Genomic DNA, 24,968 nt, shown 5'->3' on the forward strand with positions numbered 1-24,968 from the left:
AAAATTGTCATTAAGTGAAATGCACATGAAATGCTAGAAAGTCTTTCGGCAAATTATTTCTTGATATAATGACATGCTATAGAACTAAATCTTAGTACAAGGTATGAAAAAAGACAGTTAAATCAACTTTGTTCATTTAAATATAATTTTAAAGGAACTGGCGTTCATCTCTTTATTGCTCAAGGATTTTTATCAATTTCTTTAGCCCTCATTTATTTCTCTTGCCTACTCCCATGGGGATGCCATTTGATTTATTGGGAATTAATTCTTACAACTCATGAATGCTTTAAACTATTTTCCGATTAATCACCACAATCTCTGTAGGCACACTGAGGAGAGCCCTGTTCCCTCTCTGTGCTCACACACACTAAAGGGCTCCAGGGCCCAGGTCCCAGCAGCCTTTCTGCCTTATCGACTGCTCTCTCCATAGACATGGGTTGTTATGGTGAGGACCAGGGGTTCCAATTAATTTTTAAAATGCTTGTTTGGAGATGGCCTCCTCCTGCGGGTGGTACTCTGGTTCTGGATCTGGTCACTCCCCAGCACAGCAGTGACACACATGTATGCAAATGTTCTTACAAGGGAGAAAGAAAAGGGAAGAAAAATTCTATTTATTTAGTTAACTTACTTCCAGTTCAACTTCCTCACTCATTGCAACCACCAGCTCAAGGCTAACAAGGTTTTCCCGACTGTGCTGAAGTGAGGCTGTACCTTGGTTTTGTCCAAAACACCGCATACCAGAGGAATTTGCCAGGACATCCTCAATGTCCACATCCTTGGGCTCTGGAAGGTGTCACCTCCCCAGCACAGTGGATGGTGGGAACTTTGTGGGTTTTGTCAGGGATCGGGAAAATCTCACTGGGGACAGGAGGAGAGCAGAGCTCTGAGGAAGGAAAAGGGTTCCTGGCTCTTCCTCTGCTAGCAGTGTGGAGCTTGGCTCATGACTTGAGACACTATAAAAATCCATAAATATTTGAAAATTGAATAATAACTCATTAATTATAAATTTTAATTGAGAAACACTTCAAATCATAAATGTAGTTTGACAGTCAATAAACTTCCAACACTGCAAGGCAGCAAAGCAGGGAAGTCTAGAGGAACAGGTAACGCTGGTATGGGAGGGATCAACTCCCCAGATGTGTTCCAGTATCACATCTGGCCTCCATCAGCAAAGCCAGGCCTGGTGGAAGATGGGCAGAGCACTACAGGAGGAGCTGGAGAGGAGAGAGCTCAACAGCCTCCACCATGCTTGCTCTGTCCAGACAAAAGCATCATATGTAATACTGCAATTGAATTAAAAAAGGTTGATTTTCCTTGGGCTCCACTGACTGCTGATTAATAGTGACTAGCTACATAAATCTGGATTAACCTGGAAACCAGAAATGCTCAAACTACCCCAGAAGCTGGGTTGATGGGGCTGTCCTCAGGCCTCAGACAGGACCACTGGCTCTTTGCAGGGCTGAAGCTTAGGACTGAGTCGACTGTTGAGGTTAGTTTTAAGATGGGAAAACACAAGCGATCACACTCCTGTCTGGGCAAAGATCACTGCTCCAAACGGGTTCACAGGGGGTGGCACTGACCAAGCCTGAGCTCTCTTCAGCAGTCACCGATCAGGTGTTGTGCTTGAGGCAGGTGCCAAATGCCCCACAGTAGCCTGTTCTCAGCCCTTCCTCTCTTTCAAATGAATCTCACAAATATAATCTGTTTATTTGTATCAATTTAGTCCCATCAATTAATGATGACAAGGCAATTAACTAGGATGCCAGACAGTAAAAAATAACCACATAATGCCTTCTTTAGAGGAAATCTATTATGTAATTCCAATCGGTCTTCATTAACACAAAGTATTCCAGTAAAAGGTAGTAATCTAGTTATGGTCTGTGAAATATGAAGATCCACAAAGTCATTTTTCAGAATTAAGGGTGAAGTATTTTTAGCCAATGATAAGGAAACCTTTCTGCATTTTTCCTGAAAACCTTTGCAAAAAATTAAGGAACTCCATAACATAAGGTACTGGTACTGAGCAGACTGTGCAGTTATCACTAAAGAGGTACTAAATTCTCATCATCACCTCCCTTCCACAGAGCGTTTGGCTTCTGGATCTAGCTAAGAGCACGGCAGCATCAATTTTCTCCATCCCTCATCCAACACCTGTGGCACAGATGCTAGTACCAGAGAAATGAGCCTCAAGCCGCCAACTACAGTGGTCTACAAACACCCTAATAAGCAGTTTTTGGGTTGAAAGGTTTCAAATCAGTTATTCAAATGATGACACAATAGAATGCCCATCCTACCCAATGCTCTCCTTCACACCTTGGCTCAGCAACTGCTGTGAGGGAGGATGGCACGACGTGACCTGACCTGGTTCACTCCTACCTGACGGATTCAGTAAGCGACTTGTGCACAGAACAAGACAATGTATTCAATTCCATTCTTCATGTGAGGCACTTCAGAATAAACACAGAGTGTATTAAAGGTACTAACCTAATTTACCGGTTTTATATATTAAAGATCCAATTTTTAGTGAAAATGAAACAAAAAATTTACATGAGTCCAAAAAACAATGAGCTTCACATGGAAATAAACATTTTCCAATTTTAAGCCTTATTCCCCTTTGCAGTTATTAATAAACTAGTAGACGATGAGAGAGAATTAACCCCAAATATAGAAAATCCTGCAAACAAAAGACACAGACAAATACAAAGGTACTCAACCACTTCTCCAAAACATGCCCAAGCTGTTAAGCATTCTCGACTTAATTTCTAATAAAGCAGCTTAAAAAATCCCAAATTCCTACAGGAATGTGTTTACAATACAAACTCAATTATTGTCTCATTCTGATGCTTATCTTTTCTTACACCCTCTCAGCTCATTCTACTTCGGAATTTAATTACATTCCAGTAGTTTTAGTTGAGATGAAATTACACATTTTTAGATTAATTTAGACTGAACCAACTTTTGATAACAGACAATCCTTTTTCTATCATGCCCTAATTTGTGACCCTCCAAGTCAGCACAAATTGCTCTTTTAAACCCCAAATCACTCCTGCTATAAAGCCACACTCACTGTCCCCAAACCCAGCACAGTGCCCAGCATTGCTGGATCAATGTTTGCCCAATTTCCTTTGATGAAAACTTTCCTGTTTTCCTCTTTCCTCTGTTATTTTCCAAGCTCAGGTCGACAGAGAACAGTCAGGGGGTGACTGTTCCCTACACACTGGGACAGTAAAGGTGTTACCCTTCCTGTTTAGTTAAAAACCAAGGTGTGATGTTCTCGCAAGGACATTTCAGCTCGGTCATCACAGGAAAAGCGCAAGACGGGAACACGGGCCTGAAGCACGCCTGACACCCAGTATCCCCCAAACCAAACCCCCCTCAGCTCACCCAGACTCTACCGAGACATAAAGCGTTTCCCAAAAGACACCTCACATTTCCTGTGGGATCGCCCCTGCAGCACCATGCCAGGAATCCCAGCCTCTCCCCAGGCTCCTATAACTGCCTGAATCCAAGCACGGCCTCCACAGCTTTCCTCTCACCTCCCTCCCACCAGTTGTGAACTGATACAACCGTCAAATCCCTGGCATGTCTGAAACCTTCCTAGTCGGGTGCCAAGTGGAGACTCATCTATCACGGCAACGAGTCAGACGGTGTAATTGTACTAGTGCCATGCAAGACTTTCACTTTCCAAACCTTGACCAAACTATGATTAATATCAGCAAGAAACCAAGAGTAAACATTAGCTCCCATGTGAACTGTATCATCTGAAGGGAAAAAACCAAACCCTACTTATTTGAGCCTTCGCATACATTAACAAGAGTGCCCTCCTGTCCTTCCCAACTGACCTCGTGGGCAGAATGTTCTCTCTAACCCTTGCCCACTCTGGCACATCAATGCTACAATGGTAGGACCATGCTTGGGCATCACCTGCTTTGGTTGGTTTCCCTCCCACGGTGATGGGCCACTCGCACACGCCTCTGGTTGCAGCATCTCATCCAGTATTTGGGGATTTTGGTAGAGAAGGGGCAGGCAGACTAAAGGAAGTCATATTAGATGTAACAGTCCCTCCAGATCTGGGACCTGTGCAGGATTAGAACTGACTTTTTTCATAAACTTGAGGAGTTGAGGAGATGAGAGGAAGGACTGAAGAGGAGAAGAAACTGAACGGAGAAGCATTTAGTAAAGCCTGGGAGTAAAACCAGGGGAGAGGAGAAGGCAGAGCAAGCACACAAAGCCATGACTATAAAATCCTCCAAATCTTTCATATCCTCAATTTAAAACAGAGAGCAAAACACAGCCCTGCTCTTGGCTGGCACTATTCCCAAAGGGCATAGTTTATCAAAAGAAGTTTGTTGCACAATTGAGTGCTGGTTGGGTCTTCTAAGGCCATCTGGAATTACAAATGCCACTGAACAGGGAGACGGGTCCCAAGCGGAGACTGGTGTCACCATCACTAGCCTTAGATATCCCCTCTGAATACTGCAAAGTAGAAATAAGAAGCAAGACTGTGGAAGAGCCATGTTTCACCTTGGCGTTAGCAGCTGGGACTGCACGTCACTTGGTGAACCCAACACCCCCTTATGCTCAGGATATTTTCTTGGCAAACTGGTCCTACAGTGTCACCCTTTCTTAGATTCTCACAAATCCTGTTACATAGCAAAGATTTGTACCAGGGCTTTAATTTACTTACTGTAAATAAACCCAGGAACTTGGCCGGATGCTTTCATGAGTCACTGGCACAGCCGAGGGCCGGGAGCTGTAATCCTTCCGCAGTGCTGCTCTGTGCGATACCCCAGGTAACACACTGCTACTGCATCCGCTGCTTCAAAGATCCACACAAAGCCTTTAGAACACAGAGACGGCTGTCCCTATCCCTGTCCCAGCCTGCTTTGGCTGCTGACTGTGCTGTGCTTCCAGGAGCAGCCCCATCGGCACCCTGCAGCACTGGTGATTCCTAAGCCCTTGCAAGCACGTGTCGATCATGATCCCAGCCCAAGCCATGCTTCCATGCTCATGTTTATCAAGGGCTGCTCTGGATGAGCTCTGTGAAGCTCCAGAGAGAACTGACAGCACTCCAGAAGAAAAGGTCAAACAGAGGCTCCTGGACATGCTGCCGAAAAAGAAACAGGTTCTCCCAGTTATCACTTTGTTTCCTTTCTTGTAATGGTGTAAATAAACCCTAATACCCTGTTTGCTCACTGCAGCAGCAAAGAGCAGGGGGAAACACAGGAGCCCTTTAGCCAGAGAGAATTAAATAAAATAGTGGGAACATCCTACAAATACCAAAGTCAATTAATTCATTTGTTACAGAGCAAGAGTCCTGCATAATTTGTCCTTTGAGTAGTTTATTTTAGCTAATTGCTTATCCAGCAAGAGGATCTCCCCTGCATGACCCATTTGCTGTGCAAGAGGCTCGACTGATGAGAAACAAATGGTCACCTTCCAGAGGGGAGGAAGCGATGGCGGGATGCTCTGTAAGCTGCTCTGGCCCTCAGACCCACACACATGGAGAGGAACACACCCCTAATCTGTCACCTCATAATCAGGGTGAGTACCGGCACCCAGCTTCTCCAGAGGAAACCAGGAGACCAGAGTTCCCCTTTTCAGGACAAGCATCTCCGGCAGGCTGGAGAAGGGAAGGCTGCAGATAAGGCACCCCCACTAAGGCTTTCCTTCCACCTCCGCCTGCCTCCACCGTTGCGACTCACAGCGACGTGTTCGCCCATCACTTGTCTTTCACCACAGAGCTTAAAGCAACGTAATTCCACTTGTGAGGTGGAGCTCTTCACCAGCTGCATCATCCTCTCAGCTTCTCCACCAGGGTCAGACAAAGCACAGACAGAACCAAACAGCTTAATACTGCCCTTATACATCCCCTGTCTATAAACATCACAGGGGAGCAGGCTGAGCAGAGCTATCAGAACCGCAGCCACCTTCTGCCAGCTGAAAGAGGGAACCAGTACAGACATTATTGGTCTCATCAAAATTTCGTAAATTGAACAGTGAAACAGAACAGCCTGATCTGTCTTAATTTAGTTCATCATTGACATTAATGAAATAAACACAGGAATAATACTATGGGCACAATTCACTCTCGCTGGTGGCAGCAGGAATTACACAAGCTCCAAAGACGGACAGAGAGGGACACTGCTGCTGCCTGCTGGAAGCAGGGCAGAGGGTGCCAGAGGATCTCCAAGGGACCAGCTGGCACCTTGCACCTCAACACCTCCCTGCTGGATCAAGCAAGGCAATGCTGAAAGAAGGAGGAAGAGGAGGAAGAGAAGAAGAAAGAGGAGGAGGAAGACAAGGAGGAAGAGGAGGAGAAGGAGGAGAAGGAGGAGGAGGATGAGTGTGAGTCAATGTACATTTTGAGATTGGCTGGGCCAGTGAGTTTGGAGTCACCGTCAAGGAGGCAACAAGATTTCTGGCAGGAAAGCTTCCAGTTCTCATGTTCCAGCAGCAGGCTTCTGATAGGCTTTTAATGCAGCTTCATCTCCCTCAGCATCAATAGAAAACAATAATCTCATGGCGAGGCATAAATCATACTACAAAACAGGGCAAACCATCACATGGGATGCCTCAGGACAAGGTCACTTTTTTAATTCCAGAAATGGCAACATTAATGGTTTCACAGATTCCCACTTCACAGCACTGGCAATCTCCATCCCATACCAAACCTAGCCACTGGCAGACAAGCGGTCCAGGTGTACTGTGGAGCAAATGTGCGCAAAGTTCATCTTAGCTGGTGGATGGCCAGGGGGCACCAGTGTTGCGGAGCACCTCCCTGCCCCAAGCAGCAAGGAACAGGGGCTGTGGGGGGATGGACACCTGCGCATGCCCTGACTCCAGTCCCGACATGTACCTGCCTGTTCAGGGTCACAAAGCCACTCCTTTCACCAGTCCCAACACATGCCTGCCAGCCCAGGGGCTGCAAAGCAGCTTCTAAACCCCCTCTTACTACTTGTCGTACTGGAGATGCCCCTTCGGGCACAGCAGCCCCAGGCAGGAGACTGCGCTGTCTGTTAATAGGGAACAAAGCAGCTGCAGCATGAGTGGGAAACTCAATGCTCCTGCAAACAGCAGCTGTGGAAAACCCCGGCAGCACCTTCTCTCGTGTTGCTTTACATCCTGTCAGTAACTTACAGGAAACAAAACCACCCAGCAGAGTTATCTGAGGGTGTGAGACTTTAGGTACACCTGTAATTAAAACACAGAGACCAAAGCTGCGATGCAGCTCCATAAAGCAGGTCATTTTACAGCTGGCTGGGCTCCCTCTGATGTACTTGAGAACCATTTTTAAGTGGCATAAAGTTTAACATACCGGTACATCTGCCTACCCACCAGATTCTACACGGAATTTAAAATTTAATTATATTAAAGTATTGTTACAGTGTGCGTAGCAAGAACACCAACCAAGTGTAACTTGAGGAGAATCTTTCCCAGGTTGTTGTAAATCTGTGTTTTCAGGCCCAGGAAAAAAAAAATAAAAATTCAAACCTGAACACCTGTAATGGTGCTCTCGGCTTTGTTATTGCTCACCCACCAACTGCTCCACGTTTGTGCTGAGCAGGATCACGCACTTCTCCAGTGTTTTATTACAATGTCAATGCACACCAACAGCACCTGCACCTGCCAAGCAAATTATTCCTCATGCCACAGCAAGAGCAAAGCCTGCTCGCTGCCTACACACACTTACTCAGCACCAGAAGAAAAACTCCAGCCTCTGCAGGCAGCTCCTCATCTCCAACAATGACAACACAAGCCAATCTGTCCTCTCCAGTCTGAACAGCAGGTCCTCTGGGATGCTCCCAGCTGCTCTGCATACACATGGGCACAAACATCCTCCCCCCAATTCCAGGTTACCAGCACATGCCAGCTAACATTCCAATGGGTAATTTAAATAACACTGTGTTTGTCATAAATACAACACTGTCCCCATCTGGAAAGTGAAGCGTGCACCCCCCAGACAGAGGGCACCCACTCCCCTGGGTCATGATCCCTGCCAGCTGAGGACAGTCACTGTGCCCAGCTACAGCCCAGCACTCCAACCCCAGGACCAGGTTTCCCGGAAGGAAAAACCTTTGTCAATAAATAAAGAACCCAAATAAATAGTGTATTTTTCACCAGCTGCTTTTTGCAGGCCATTAAGATGCAACAAACAGTTGTTGACACTCTTTCTGGATGGTGTTTTTGATGCAGAGAATGTATGGGAAAAAAACAAGATAATATCAGGAAAGGTCAATTATGAGCCACTTAAAGGTTATTTCTGCATATTTCACCTCCTGGACAAAAGATGCTTCTTCACTACCATACAAGGATATAAATTCAGTTGCAAAAGTCTTTAAAATGCAACAAAGAGTATAATTTTGTTGCTATCACGAACAGCCTGAAGAACAAATAGCAGGTCTCCTGCCCCTCTGCAGCCTCCGCACATTATGCAGGAAAGGGCAGTAACGAGGTGGACCCACAACAGCCATTAACCCCTGTCCTTCCTGGTCTCCTTTGATTGGAAGCACAGAATGCAGGACAGCATGGCAGGTTTGGCAGGTCTGGGTATGGCCATCAGAAGCCCCAACACAGAACCTCTTATGTCACACTTTTCCTTTTCCTCTGTTCTTTCTGGGACAAGGGCAGCTCCTCACTGATCTGCCTCGCAGCCTCTTAACCCCCAGTCGCAGAGTTGACACAGGGGGCTCACACACACACATCAAGCAGCCTCCTCTACTCTGAGCAGCCTCCCATCCCACAACACGGGATCGAGAACGGTCAGAGCCTGCCCGAATACCGAATGTCAATCTTGTCCAAACCCGGGTAGCAGGGGCAGACGTCTGTATGATGGACCAGCTGTGGAACCAGCATCTCTGACATGTACCCCTCTGAAATGTAGCAAAGCTGGAGACCAGCGACCATGCACAGTGGCTGCAGAGCCATCGGAGGGCTGGAGGAGCCAGCCTTCAGCCTCTGGGCCAGGTGAATCCCGTCTGCAATAGAAACACGGACCTCTTGCCTTTGTCGTCCAAGTTGGCCGCTGTCATCTCCTGCAGTGACACAGCTCTCCAGAGCCATCAGTTAAATACAGAGGGAAAATAGCTCTCCCAGAGCAAAAGCTTGCACCAGCAGTCCAGGCTGGATTTGTCATGGGAAGGGTTTCTAAGCAATACTTGAAGACTATTAATAGACCCTGGCCAGGCAGCCTGACGGCTCCCAGCAACTCTGCCCTTAGGTCGCATTACGACCAACAGGGTGAACTGTTAAAGGAATTCATTATTGGTGTCTCAACACCCCTGGACCACAGTGACTAAAAATCTATATGAATTACAGGCTCTTAAAACCATCTCTGCACTGCTTATCCTCTTCAGGGAGAAGAAAGAGAAGAAAATACTGAAAGCAGTGAGATGAAAGTGTTGAGAGTCATGGAATCTTTAAAGTGTAAAGAGAGATGTGCCACATTTAGCAGGGATTATGTCAAGCAGTATCCCAAGCCAGAAGAGCTGACAGCACACACACTGCCTTCAACGAAAGAGGATAGGTTGTGCGCGACCCCAGAGATGCTGGCAGAGCTTCCAGTAGCACAAGCAGAAAACCCAAATTTCAGCACTGCTCATGAGCAAGGTTGATGGTCCTGGATCCCACAGAGAGTACAAACCATGTCAGAGAGCAAGACCTTTACAACATTCCTCAAAAGTCTAAACAAGGTCTCAAAAGCACTCTTACTTCCAACAAGCACAAGGGGAGACACAGTACTTTTGCCACTGATCATGGTTCTGGGCAGTTGCCTTTTCACAACCTCCAGTTCCCATGACCTCCTCCTCCAAAGAGAGCCTCTGTTTCATTTCCCAAGGGCCAGGACATCCTGGCAGCAGCATACACCCCATGCAGCAGGACGGCTCCCACACAATGCACACCAGCCAGCTCGCAAGGAAATGGCCTAATGCAGTGAATTAATTCCAAAGGACAATTGTTTTCAATCTTCATTTAAACCCAAACTTAGCTAATCTCACTTTAACGACATAGGAAATGGAAATTCCCTTAATAATATAAGTCATGAATATTTATTACCCTATATTTTACCTGAAAACTGAATAATTCAATTAATTTCACTATTAATTATTTAATACAGAATTATTATACTGCAAGATCTTAACTCTTCTTTAAGATGCCACTGATAAAGATATCCCAGATAGAATATGTTCCTTAAGCTGGACTGACAGGTAAGGCACAGGCTGTGCTCCCTGGGCAACATGCAGCAGGACAGGAGGAGGGGAAGTTCCAGGGACCAAAGTCATCCTGCTGTCACGGTGGAGTGGGCCCAATCCCCCCAGCAATCCTCCCTGTGTCCTTTCCAACACATCCAAACTGCATTCCCAGGTAGAAAATCAACCTTGCATCTTCTGGGCACAGCCAAGACTTTTTGGTTGCCTGTGGCTCATTTGTGAAATACAGGTAAAGCCACCTTGGATTGCTGAAGTGTATTTTTAAAATACTGTATAAATGCTAACAACTGAAGGCACCTGGAAGCAGAGAAGCAAAGTACTTTCCTCCAGCAGAATGTTTCTGGACTCAGAAAGTCAACTTTGTCATTGAAATTCCAAAGTAAATAACAATTAAGTTCTACTTGATATACAAATGTCAAGTTTTTTTTTTGTTGTTGTCATGATTCGCATTTAAACTTGGAAATGTCAGACACTTGGCCCTGCTGCATTAGCAGAATGCTTCCCCCCACCCCGCTGACAGAACACCAGCTGTGGAAAACCCAGCAGATCATCAAGGAACCAAACACTGTTCTAAGGGAACGTCAAGGTCGATGCTGCAAGGTGTACTCCTTAATTTATGCTGATCAACTGGAGTGCTCAAAAGACTGTTGTAATAATACTCCAGTACATTTATATCAGCATATTCGATCAGTTTGAGTCATTCAACATGAAATTTCATAAAAAAGTAATTTTAGAGACCTTTTCTAAGCTTTCTCATAGCCCTCCAATGCCACCACAATGGCATCATAAGAGGGCTCCTCCTCCATCTCCATGACCAAAGCAACACCCAACAGAGTTATAAACATGGGCACTTCTCTGTGGAAAAGAGATGAAAATGTTCCAAATGGCAGGCTTTGCTCCAACCCAGCTCATCCCTTGTTGCCACCCTCTGCCTTAGCTCAGTGACCTGTGAGGCATCACAGCCTAGCCTGGCCTGACCCTTTGCAGCAGCTCCTTCGCTGGTGGTTGAACCAGACGGCACTCATACCTCGGCATCAACACCCACCCTCCACTGACAGCTCCAGCAGCACCAGCTCCTGCGGGCCCCCTGTGGCCATTCATCCAGCAGGGCTCCTCAGAGCACACTACATATACATCATCACATTAGGAAACTCTGTACATGTCAGAGGTGCAATTAATTTTTATTAATTTTCTGAGATTAAATTAGTGCCACCCAGAGCAGCAAACAAAGAATGGGGACTGTTTTATGCCGAATCGATGTCATTAATTCTGTAATACCAAGAGCCCTGATTGTAGCAACTCAGCATTTAACTCTTACAATTAATTTTTATATTTAAAAAAAAAAAAGAAAACTAACTCAACAATTTAGAAGGTTCTTGAACTCTCATCACAACTTTTCTTCTCCTGGGACATTCTTTCTTTCAAGTGTAAACACACAGCAGGAAGGTACAGGAATGTTCATCAGAAAATTATTTTCATGCACTGCCTTTAGCAAACCAAACTCTTAAAATCATACGATGCTGCTCCAAAAACATTTATATCTTGTATGTTTAATGACACCATGTAAGCCAGACTAGGTTAGTGTGTTTTCTGACCCCTTAACAGGCTTCTCTAGCAAAGGTTCAGCCAGAAATTGTTTTGCATTTGTTCTGAAACTGAGATTATCTGCCCAGAAAAAAACTTCTCTAATATTTACCAAATTTCCTGCAGTCAAGGAGAGCCTTGCAGCTACCACCAGCAGAAAGGTCCATCCAGGGTCCTTCTACTGCCACGGCAGCTCCAGGTCTTCTAGAACCACTGAGAAAGCAACTGTGTTTCCCACACCCCTTTCCCAGGTGTTACATTTTAATACGACAAGCAAATGCATTACTTAGGGATGTCACAAAAATATACAGAATAGTCTGGGGGGAAAAACCCCACAAAAACCGACACAATTTTTTTCCCATATTTCATGGAAAGCAGGTCCTCTGTGTGGCCCGCTCGCAGCTGCACTGCAGAGGTGCAGAAAAGGCCTCAATGTCCATCCTCTCCTTGGTTGGTTGCTGTGGGACACTTGAAATCAATCTACTTGTTAGGGTGCCACCACTCCTTCTGTCCCACTGTGACCTCTGCCTCTGCTCATGGCAGTAGGAGGCGATGCCAAACCTGGAGCATGCTGCTCTGGGTGCCTGCAGCAGCAGCCTCTGCAATGGATGGCACTAGGATACAGGATGCTAAAATAGACTTTCCTCTCACCTGGGTCCCAGCAAGCTCCCTCCAATGGCCCTGCCCTCTGCAACAAGAAAGGGGTGGTTTGGGAAAAAGTCAAACTGGAAAAACCCAGTAACACCAGAAAGCAAGAGTCGTTCTCTGTGTTAGTGAAACGTACGGAGCTTGAACGCAGCTAAAACAGCAGGAGAACATCCGCAGCCAAAAATCCATGTCTGGTTTACCGGAGGAGTGAGGAGTTAAACATTTATGGTAGCACAAGGAAGACATGACATTTACTGAATAATAAACTGCAAACATGTCTGTTAATGCAGCTTTTTGGGATCTCCTCACCATCAACCACTTAACCCCAGCACGGGAAACACCAGAGCTCAAACAACCCCTGTGCCTCCATGTGAGCAGGCAGCACCCAGTGGGGCTGGCGCTTTTTTACTTATTTAAAGTTGCAGGCAAGGGAGCTCTGTCAAGATAAACAGCCTGTGACCTCGCTCAGAGGCTTCAGATCCGCTCATCTGAAGGGATACAATTAAATCCTGAGCAATTGGGTTAAAACTTTAACCTGCCAAGATTGCAGCTGTTCCATTTTTAATCAACCTGATTTCATTCAATAAAATGTTCATTAAGGCAATTAATGAGAGTTTGGTGTCACAAGTCATCAGGCGTGACTGGGAGTTTCCATTTGGTGGTCAAGGCATTGATCAGCGAGTCAAGTCATCAGTGTGAGAGTCAGTGTGCTGAGCAGGAGAACGTTACCTGGTTTTGGGGGAGGTTGTTAGCCACTCTTCATGCTTTTCAAACGTTATTAAATAAGCTGCAATTTCCTGAAAGAGAAATGCAGAAAGAAAACAGAGTTACTTGCATGGCTGTGCTGGGAACTAGAAAGTTTTATAACAGAGACACAGAGTCACCCACCACGGGCCAGGCTGCAGCTGAAATTGGGTTTTGACTGACACAGCGTGCTCAGTCAACGTTCATATCCATGCCACCAAGGCCAGGCCTATACAGGGCAATGAAGAGATGTAAATGAGGAAAGGCATTAACATTTTCCAGCGTAGAGAATTTGCTGGTAACTGTGGTGACCACAGCATCGCCGCGAGCCTGGCGTGACGTCAGGAGGCAAAGGGGAGGGTAGCGACAATACGGCCACGGGAAGCTAAATTAAATATTTAAAAATAGAACAGCATCACTGCAGAGAGAATTACTGAATTATTAATCATTGCCATAAAAAGCCAGCGGGTGACATCAACGTAAGTCATCGCTCCCACTTGCAGGAATGATACGGGCGATTACTTCCAGATCAGAACCGATTTGTTTGCAGGAAATTATTGGTGCTGGCGAGATAATTCACGACGGAGCCTGTAAACAGGCCTGAGGAAAGCAGGACGGCCACTCATTCATCTCCTGGGCACAAAACCGGGGAGGTCGCAGGGCAGCCACGCAGCAGACAGGCCCAGCTTTGGCAGCAGCCCTGGGAGAGACCAGGAGAGCTGTGCCAGAGGAGATGCAGGACAAGTGACTGCCCTTAACCACAACAGCCACTGTCATCACACCAGCAACATCCCGACATACAGAGATGGCCACGGACCCCTAGGGCTGTGCTGGAAATAAGCCCCCCCCAACATACTCAGAAAAATGTAGGTTTTTGATAGTTCTCTTCCAAAAATTGCCTCCCAGTCCTCTCAGAGGGACCTATGTCACAAAAGTGAGGTCAGTGAAGCTGGCTTCAGTGTTCAAATGCCTCAAATCCGCCCCCCAAAACACATGCAGTAGCATCTCCAGAGCTACTGCAGCAGAAGAGTCCCCAGGCTGCACATCCCGACGGTAGCACACATGCCAGCACCGGGGCTTTCCACCAGGAGTGAAGTTTTTATTTTTTTTTTTAGTTAGCTCTATATAAGGGCTGTCGCTTACAGTACCAAAGCTAAAAACCCCCACAATGCTCTCCAACCAGCTGGCCCAAGCATCTGCTAGAGCCACAAAATGCAATTATATTACTCCCAAACGAGACGTAAAAATATCTTGTTTCCAATACTCTTGGTTTTAAGACTCATACTTAATGTCCTCTGGGCATTGCAGCAGTGCCAGATCTCCGTGTTATGTACTTTATTAGAGCTGTGTGAATGTCATATTAATGACTCCTGACCAACATGTTTACACTGCAAATAAATTCTCGTGGAATCCAGCGCTGCACCCCTTGTTTCCCAAGCCCCTCTCTGCAGGTATAAAGGATCTCCAGAGAAGCAATTGATGGGGCAGTGACACAAAGCTCCAAAATCTCTTTTTAATTTCTGGGTAATCGCTGCATAAGATTCAATATCAAAGTAACCCCGTGCAGATCTCCATCATCAACGCTCACGACTTTCCCAGAGAACACACCAAGCCCTCATACTTCCACAGCAGTTGCAAGATGCAAGTAATGAAATTCAGATGCTGCATGGCCAAAATGGGTTGACTGAAGATTCCCAGCAAGCTAAAAACACCAAAGAACTCCACAACTAAAATTCTTCAGAAGATATGAAACCAGATCTCTGGATTTTTCCTAAAGCCAGTGCAGTTATTCCACTGAATGTGCTGTGATCAGCAGAACTCTATTTCCAACACATCCCATGTTACGTCCTCAGCTCAGCTCCCTACGTTACAATCCAGCGTCACCTCGTGCTGTACGGCAAGATGAGCTCTGGAGAGACCGAGGAACACACGGGAGCTCCCTGCACATCTGAGCCAGCACCGAGCCAGCAGGCCTCTAAAGAAATAAACCCCTTCAATGCCAGGGTGGTTTGGCGGGTTCAGATTAGTATGGCATTTTGCCTATTCCTACTACAAATCAATTGCCATGAGGAGAACGAAGCCATTTTTAACTTTTGTGACTGAACACATTGGTATGGCATGGAAACACAAAGTATTTCAGGTAAAGAAACTCAGCCTTATCCACAGCTCGTTCACTCTGCTCCCTCCTGCCGGCCAGTGTCCGGCACACGTGAAATCCTCATCCCAAACTGTCACTGATGAGAGGAGGCTGCAGTAACGAGACACTCCTGTGTGAAGCAGAACATGGGTTTCCACGTTCCTGGCCTGGCCCACTCAGCACATTTGGCAGAGCAAAACCCAGCTGCCATTTGGTGCTGCAGACATGCAGGTGACCCACCGGAACGTACACGTGTCGCCAGGATGTCCAGGCAGCTCCTGTGCTGGCTGCGGTACTATGGAGAGCTGCAGCTCCAACCAGACTACAAAGCTGACACCTCTAGATGTACAATTCAATTCTTCCAACAGGATAAAAGAAGAATTCACATCAACTAGGATAGGAGCTCCCCCAGGCTTTCTGCTTAATGATATATTACAGCCTGATTTCCCTCCTCCAGGGGAAATACCTTGGATGGCAAAGAAAATCTTGCTTATGGCAGTGCTATAAATTAACACATACAGCAGAGAGACAGCAAGGCCTCCGTGCTGCCTTCTGCATCCCAAGAACTCAGAATTACAAGGACTGGCACACAAATGGGGCAAAATCCCCTCAGAGATCCCCACATTGTTCACTCACCCTGCCTATGCCTGCCTGCAACCCTGTCACCCAGAGCTCCCCATCCCACACCAGGATGTCTTGGTCTGAGTGGTGAGGAGTAGCCACTGCACTCGGCTGTGCTGCCATCTCCTCGATCCAGTGTGCACAGCCACCAGCATGTGGGAGCCTGAACATGGTTTGGTGCCAGGAGAGGCTCTGCCACAGCAGCCAAGCGCTATCCCACCATACCAGCCCACCCCGCACAGGGGGCACGTGAGCAGAAACACCCACGTGTCCACTTCTGTCGCCACATCATCACCCAGAACAATCTCTCGTCTGCCACCTCCGACTGGAGCAGAACTGCAAGGAACAGATGACTCGAGGATGCTCAGCCACACTAGCGGTGAAAACCTGCACAGGTACACAAAGCCAGGTAAAAAGGGACATTCCCACAGAAAGGCACATCCTGGGCTCTGGGGTGAGCCCTATGCTGGTGTTACTAGTGAAATGCTGGGATTCCAAGGAAAACAGATGGAAGAGCTTCATGGGGAAAGCCTGTCCCAGGATGGGATGCAAGGAAACAGGGCTGGAGCGTATGCTGGGGAAGGAGGATGTGCTTTTCTGCTGCCAGAGACCAAACCTCCCTTAAGTCCCGCTTGTTACATATTCTGCTTTCCGTAACTCTACAACTTTTGTCAGCTGCGCAGAGGAAAGTGCTCAGCCAGGGCTGGTAGTTGATCAGAGGTTTGCAAGAGATACCTCTGTCCAGTGGGTCCCTGCCACTGCAGCAGGGCAGGGCTGCTGAGGCAGGGTTGGGGCTCAACTGCTGCATGGGGCAAGCACCCCCTGTCACACCAACAACCTTTTTTCCTTTGAAAAAAGGGGGAAGAAATAGATTCATCACTAGAAGACACAAAGTCATTAAATAATTAAAAACAAAACTATGGGCACAATAAAAGCCCTCTGATAAAACCCTGCATTTTAATGCGTGTTAATTCCCCTAATGATTCTTTTTGTGTCTTACAGGGTCAAATCAATGTCCTCACCAAAAAATCCAATTACATCCCATTCATCGTATCTTTGGAGCGAGGCTATTGTTTGCTTTTGTCTCCTATCAAACCCTTTTCCCACTGCTTCTTGCCTGAGATTACAAACAAAAGGCAGCACGGCACCAGCAAGGTCAGATGAGACAGAGTTGGCTCTGAAAGCCCAGTTGCCCCCAGCTCCTCTGTGACTGCACAGCGAGCAACGTATATCAAGGGACAAGTGCACTTGCCACAAACACTCGACTCGTTGCCAGCGAGGCCCCCCCGGCACCAGTCAGGGCAGGTGGCACTGGGTGGACCCCAAGACGACTCAAGAGCACCTTCATGGGCAAGGGCAATGCACACCATGGGCAGCAGCCCCTGGGCCAGGATGTCCCACCTGACCCCCTCTATCCCAGCTTTGGAATTAATGTCAGTATAAACTGAGGGAGCATTTCTGGAAAAGGGCAAACCACAGAGAGCTACGCAGACCCAGATCTCTTTCCAAGCGTGCCAGGCACAGGACTGAGCCCAACACTCCCAGGACACTGGTGAGAAGAACAGGTTTGATTGACCAGTTCAGGGAAGCACCCCATAAAGCAGTGAGATCATTTAACATTCAAATCACATGAGTTATGTTTTACCCTAAACTCAGATAATTCAGTGGTTCAATCTACACTTTGTTGCTCAGGCTGAAAGCATTTTATTTAAGTGTACATTTATTTTTATTTTGCATTTCCCTGTTTGTTTGATTATTAGTCCGAACATGCCAGGGAGCCATCAGCTGGGAAACCCAGTGAGTTGTGGGAGACAGCACACATGCAGCTCCAGTGGCTCCAGAGAACTGCCACCGAGGATGTCGTCACTGTCCCCACAGCCCCGTGCCAGTGTGGCACCATTCAGCCTCGCCTGGTCTGAGCGGTGGAATGAGCTGTTGGCATTACTGGTTTGGGCGCCGTACTGGGGCTGGGCCGGAGGTGGCAGTGGCAGAGCCAGCACATGCTCCACACCCGACGCTACGTGACTGCAGCTCCTCAGATGCTTCAATATTTAATGACAGCACGTAACGGCCCGGAGCCGCAGCACATGGGCGACCTGATCTCACCCGCCATGCCCGAGCCGCTGGGAGGAGGACGAGCAGCAGCGCCACGGCCGGTGGCGCGGGACCAGGAGCAGCAGGGCAAGAGCAGCTCCCGTGGAGCGCTCGGAACGGGGGGATGTCCAGCAGCTGCTGCAGAGCTGCTTTGTCTTTGCATAGGGGAGCTGAAGAGGACATTGCTGTGAGGCGCAGAACAGAAAACGGGCAGGGATCTGGCACCAGCAGTGTTGGAAAGGCCCATGACCCACCATAAACACAGGAAAGCTGCCAACTCTGCTCTGAGATGAAGGACTTGCAGCGAACACACACATGTTTTGGAAGAAAAAGATAAAGTTATTAAAAGCTCTGAAATTAACTATCCATGGGCTCCCTAAAGCCACAGTCTGAGCATTGGCACTCTCCTCACAGCTCAACCCCTCACCAGGTCATCCTGCATCGACACAAGGTATCAGCAATTCCCATCTGACTTCTCTTAAGAGAAACAGAAACCAGAACAGACTAGGATTGCACCATTCCCTGGACTAGGCAGCTCTGGCCACTATCTGGTCTCAAAGCAACATGTCATTCATTAAAAAAATAATAATAAAAAAAGCACCTGAATTTCAAGTTATTACTTCGTATGAATTATACACATCCAAATGAATAAGCCTGAAACCTAAATGTGTTAGGAGAAAACAGGAGGGTTTGTAGACATCCCTGGATTTATACCACAGAGCTAACAAAGCTGTGATCTCTTAAGCAAGCACATTTATTCTCTTAGGAATTCAGCACATCCTCACTGCTATAAAGACAAATTCCAGCCCATCACTTCCTTATCGTTCTTCTGCTCTGAAATGAAAATAAAAATTCGCGTTTTCAATGGAGCATCTTCTCAGCTGGGATTGAGCCATTTTCATTTTCTACCTGTCCCCACTCTCAAAGTCATTAATATTCTAAATATCACAATTACAAACTGCTCCAAACACCACACAGAACCGGTTCACACCACCTTGTTCAGCATCACTGGAAAAAAATCCCAATCCTATTGCTTTTGTCCAGTTGTTTGGCCTAAAACAGCAACTCAACATCAAAGAGGTTGCTCGGGAGTCAAGGAAAACCAAGAGCAGGAGAAGGTCAAACTGAGCCCATGAGTGCCCAGCAGGGACAGGTGGGTCTGGCAGCCACAGGTTGACAACATCTGTCGGTGACAAAACACTCCTTAACCAAAATTTTTTGCAGCCATTGCGGGAAGGACTTGGTCTCAAAGCATTACCTGCCTGAGACTTCCCAAGGCAGAAACATTGGTCTGACCATACTGAGGCTGAGAAGGGGAAAAAGCTCAAATATCACGATGGTTTTGCTGATAACCCAGGTCATCGGCACAAGCTGTGGCTGAAGGTCAGAGAGTTCCCAGGGTTACACCAATTTCAAGCCCAGACAGAGCACATGTCAGGCCAGACTTGCATGAATTTGGTTTTCCAATGCACACCATGAATCTCCTGCCACATGCAGAGGCACTCACTCATACCTGTGAAAATACCACAAACAGCTTAAGCCAACCCCTGGTCTGTTACCCTAATGGATGAAAAAACTACCATTTTGGGTCCCCAAGCATTGTTTTCCCTTGGTTTGCGAAGAGCAGGAGGCGGCCAGCAGCCACCTCGCTGCTGCTGTTCCCTCACCCAGCCAGACTGGCTCAGCACACCTCTACAGGAAAAGGTGTGAGGGCAGCCCTGGGAGCGCTGACCAGTGCCATGGGAGAGTAAAGCTACCAAGTGGGCAATGCCTGTGGCTGGGGAGACGCTCACCGTGGTTCCCCACGTGGCAGTGAGCAGCAGGATTGCAGGAGGGGAGATGTTTTCATTAGTAACGGCATCTCGCCAACCATCTGCTAAAGGTCCACACTATTAATTTAACAGGAAAAAATGGAATAGATTACTCTGCAGTTTTCAATTAAAGTACATGATGTCTTCAAACTGCAACCTTAATTAGATATTACAGGGTGACATTTTGTAATCCCGAGCTGTGATGGCTGATCGAGTCATCTGACTGTGATGGTGTTCTGCAGCACCGCTGGGGCCATGCACACCCAGCACCATCAGGAGGGCTGCCTTTGGGTGCCAGTGCTGGGGCAGCTTGCCCAAAATCCTGGGGTTAAAGGAGCAGAGGGGTAAAACTCCTGCCAACCTTGGCACAACAGAAAATCTGCTGCAAATGGGCTTGGGCACAGTCCCAAAGAAAACTTATGGAGAGAACATTTAAAAAAAAAAAAAATCAAAGGGAAAAAAAAGAAAAGTAGCAAGTGGATAACTAAAACATTTGAAAATAAAGGCTAAACCTAGTATGAAAAAAAACAGATTGAGAGAAGAAATAATTTTCTCTAAAACACATGAAAAGGAGAAGAAAAAAAAAACAATCAAGAGTACAAGCAGTGACTGACAGACAGTGGAGCTGAACAAGATCTGCCAGCCACTTCACCTGCCAAACACATGGACAAGAGCAAACTGAGACGTGATAGGTCTTTATAACAGCAAGAGCATAATTGGGCACAACCCCTGCAGCCATGGCTGTCCTAAACTGATTGGAAGCACCGTTAGTCACAAGTAGGAGCAAAGTCAGCCCCTGCCTAACGGGATTAGGATGGATTTTATCTTCCATTTAGGCCCCACACTGAGGGACAGTCAGTAAAACAGAGCAGTAACAAATAACAAATTTTGAGTTACTGGAAAACACCCACAGGTCATTATGTGATTTTTTTTTTCCCCTTTTAAATGACCTTGGACTAAACCCTGTGATTTAAAGAACCATGAGCACTGGCATCCTGCTGGCACTGTTGGTTTAGTTCACTTGTCCTTCACAGCCTGAAAGAGTCATATATGCAGTGGGATAAAAAAAGAAAATTAGTGCACAAAGATCCATGTGTTTACGGTGCATAAATTACAGCATACTAGTAAAAAATTTCAATTATTTCACACAATTCAAACAGTCATACAGTCTGAAGATGCTGAAGAGCATTCCCCTGCTCCAGAGTGGGCACATGCCATCGGAGCCACTGCCCTGCTCTCAACTCCCACAGAAATCAGGAGGAACATGGAATTTTCTGCAGCTCTCCAACAACTGGCAAAGCCCAACCGTGTCATGACAGGACGGAGCAGATCCCCTGTGAGCCTGCCAATGCTGCAGTCTCCTCCCAGCCCAGCTCATCTCTCCCAGTGCGGGGACACACCAGTCCCACTCTGGGCAATGGGGCCACTGCACCCAGTGCCAGCAAAGCGCCTGCTCCGTTAGCCTTCTCTCACATGGAGACAGCAGCAAACCCTTCCAAAGAACCGTGCAGGGGTCATTAAAAGGGAAATATCCACACAAATTGCCCCTTTCTGCATATTACTCACACCCATATGTTCTGACAAAATAATGTTCCACAGTCCTGCAGAACTGTCTTTTCAGCATGTTTTTGCATTATGCCTAATTCTGTCAGAGTTTTTCGGTCCCACATAACGACAGCTCAGTGCAGAGTCAGATATAAATCTGGCTTAAGAGACTCTCACCAGGAATTCATTTAAAACTGTAAATGTTAAAAGATTCTGTTGCTGATTTATGGCGTTTTCTTACTTCAAATGGAATTAAAATCCTTCTAAAGATACATATTCAATCATGATAAAAACCATGTTCAGATGATGTTTCTGGTCAGAATGAGAGCCACGAAGCCCAGAAATCTGGGAATAGCAGGGGAGTCTGGGAATAGCAGGGACTGGGACATTTTACTGGCTTGGCCAACACTGCGCTGTCCTGCCACAACCTCAGTCCCGCATCTCAATTCATGTGAAAGGGAGTCCTGGATGCTGCTGCTTTCATGCACCACCTATCCCTCTCCAGCCCAAGCACAAGGATCTCTTCTACTGAAAATCCAGCTGAACAGAGGAGCTGCTGCACCTGAAGTGATTACTGAATGGGTTTATTCCTTTTCCATTGTTTACACTGAAGGCTCTCAAAAGGGAAGTATTTCTGCCCCAGGTTAGGATCTGGCTGCGATGATTAACCTGGGCCACCAGCCCGGGTAGCACAGCGGATCTGTCCCCAGAGGGATTGGAGGTCGCCAGCTGGCTCCCATCTGTGGAAACTGCCCCTCAGACCCAGAATTATCATGTGCCTTGGCACAGAAAGGAAACAACCAATAAAACCAAAGTAGCATCAGGGAAGTGTAAATTCTTTCCAAGTTATTTTCAGACTTCTAAGAGTTTAGTCATTCCTCACTTTCAAGAAAACGTAAGAAAAAAAAAAGGACAAGGGAAAAAAATGACCAGAAAAAAATACATTATTTGTGTGAAAGCTGTTTCCCATTCTCAGCAGTGTAAGGGCAGTAAACTGCCCAGGATTCCCTCCATTTCTCCTCAGAAAGGGGCTGACCAGAAGGCTGGTGTAAAGACAGGCTGTGCCGTGGCTGCCGCATCCTTTCTCATGGAGAGGAGCCAGTGGAGAGCATGGATGTCACTTTCCAAAGGTTAAGCATCACAGGCAGTTTCATGTTCTTTACATTCCTAAGTGGTTGATTTTTGCTTTTTCTTTTTAATAATCATAAATCCCAGCATCTGCTCCCAGGGTGGGAACCCTTTGGCTCTATGCTCAGTCAGGGAAGGGAACGCAGCTGCCAGCGGCTGCTGCAGGTGTTATTTTTAGTGCGACAGCTATTTACCAGCTCTGTTCCAGAGGGAATTCAGGGAGGAAAAGAGATGCTGATGCATTTCTTACTAAATATAGAAAAGGGGGTGAGCCACCACATGCAGCATGGCTGTAGCACCCGCAGGGACGTGGCAAGGGGGATATGACCACAGCAGTACCTGACACCGTGGTGGAGCTGTGGGGCCACCCCATTGACCTCATTTTAACCTTCAGGCTCTTGGTATTTGAAAAAAGCTTTTTAAAAGCAGATCTTATACCTAATTGACTCCAATTTGAAGCCCTGATCCTGTAATGAATGGCTTCCGAAATCAAACAAAGCATTTTGAGCACAACAAAATTGCCTGTTACGAAAGCAGAAGGTTTTAAGGTTAACACTGACTTTCATGCTCTGTCAAGGCACATCGACAGCAGGATGAAAACAGGCATGCCTTTGCCCAGGCAGCCCAAATCCAGCCACTGAGAGGAGACTGTGAACACTTGTCCCAGGCTGTGCTTCACATTCTCAAGAGTGTGCTCATTTCGTATTAATTTAAAAATATACACCTTTAAAGAAAATTAAAATCTTGTTGATCAGAGAAAGGGATGTGTTTCAGAATCTGCTCTTCTCTGGCTTTAAGCCTTTAAAGTTCTGGAAAAGCAGTTTTGACATCAAGGAGCTCTGCAAGCCCAGCCAGATGGAGATTCCCAATCACACTCCTTTTATATTTCTCTTACTGCTTCATATTTACCAACGAACTGTGCCAGTCTCAGCTCTGCTTGGAGCTCCCCAGCAGTATTTTGGAAGAGGGCAGCTCCAAGGCCCTGAACACTGTGATGCCAGGAGCAGTCTCCAGCAGCATGTGGAGATTTTCCAGCTTCTTGCACTTAAAATACTATTTGATTTTTAAAAGAAAGAAAAAAATTTGCATTTTGTGGGACTGGAGCATCAGCAGTGCCTGCGCACACCTTTGTCCTCAACTGGTGTGGCGCCCACTTGCTTGGTTCAAAACGGGGAGGAAAAATGCCATTTCCTCAGTGCCCACCCTGGAGCACCGTGAGGAGTGACGAGGAGGAAAGGTTGCACTGTTCCAGATACACAAGGAGTACACAGAAGTAGAAAAAGGTCATCCCATCACTTAATGTATGCAAATTATGTTAAATATTTCATTCATTAAATAGCTCAGGTTATTACTGAATTGTACCTTAAGCTGTTCAGAAAGTTCATTCTTCTTGCACTTTCTCAGTAATGTGAGATAACCAACTGAAATGAATATTTTACAGTTTGTGCAGACAGAACATTTATTAACAATTCTCTCATGCTCTCCTAAGCCGATTTCAGGCACTGTGTAACTTAAATTATCCAGAGGGAATGAATTTTGGTTTATTCTTAAAAGTTTGTTTCTCTCTCAGTTTGGAAGAGTGCTACAACCTGCAAGGACCCAAACACAATCCCACTGGGAGAGAAGAGCAGTCACAGAGCTCTTTCCCAAAAGCCAGTGAGGGGGAGGAAAGCAGCAGCAGAATCTGGGGATTTTCCTTACTCTGAGCCCAGACACCTCTACTGTTGGCAGGGAAACAGCTCCTGCAATAGCCCATAACGTGCCACGGGTCCTGCGGGATTTCACATGAGTAATGTGAAGTGACAGAGCTCTGGCGCCCGCCATCCCCCGTGCCTGGTGCTGCCATCCTTGGACCAGCCAGGCGAGGGGGAAGGGGCCACTCACCAAGAGCTGAGGCAGCAGCATCCTCATCCACAGTGTCAAGGCCATCACCCCTTCCAATTAGGGGAGCATGACCTGGTTAACCCACCAGCACATTCCAGCAGCTCCCAGCCCCAAGGACCAGCACATTCCAGCAGCTCCCAGCCCCAAGGACCAGCACGCAGACCACCCTCCCTGGGCTGAGGGCAGGACTGAACACACCCCAACATATGCCCAGAGGACAGCATCACACAGGCAGTGGCCCAAGGGGCAACACAGGTGTTCTCCACCATCCTCCCCAGCGCTGCCTCCCACCACGTCTCCAGATGACCTTCCCATTTGCACGCTCACAGGCAGCTCCCGGGGAAAACCCACCGGGCTTCAATCCAGCTCTTAACATGGCGTGGCAGCCACATCTGTGTGAACTTCCAGGCTCAGTGAAGATACAGAGTGATAAAAAAAATTATCATTGGAACGGCAGCTCCAGCATCTAAGTCAGTCCCTGGCCAGTGACCCAGGAAAGGCGGCTCCCTCTGGAACAAATGTGTCCCTGGGATGGGGGTTTACAGCCTCAGCTGAGCAGAC

At 47.0% G+C, this 24,968-nt stretch overlaps 1 protein-coding gene across 8 annotated transcripts in view; it reads right to left on the reverse strand.

The window, feature by feature from the left end:
• Nucleotides 1–24,968, reverse strand: part of CAMTA1 (calmodulin binding transcription activator 1) — a 225,458-nt gene that overhangs the window by 152,393 nt on the left and 48,097 nt on the right. For all 8 annotated transcript variants that reach the window (XM_050322445.1, XM_050322444.1, XM_050322442.1 and 5 more), the window contains one exon: nt 13,173–13,240. In XM_050322445.1, coding sequence (XP_050178402.1) covers nt 13,173–13,240 — 68 coding nt within the window. The remainder of the gene's footprint in view (nt 1–13,172; nt 13,241–24,968) is intronic.

This window comes from Myiozetetes cayanensis, unplaced genomic scaffold (assembly GCF_022539395.1).
Source record: "Myiozetetes cayanensis isolate MyiCay16 unplaced genomic scaffold, myiCay2020 scf28, whole genome shotgun sequence".
Lineage (NCBI taxonomy): Eukaryota > Metazoa > Chordata > Aves > Passeriformes > Tyrannidae > Myiozetetes > Myiozetetes cayanensis.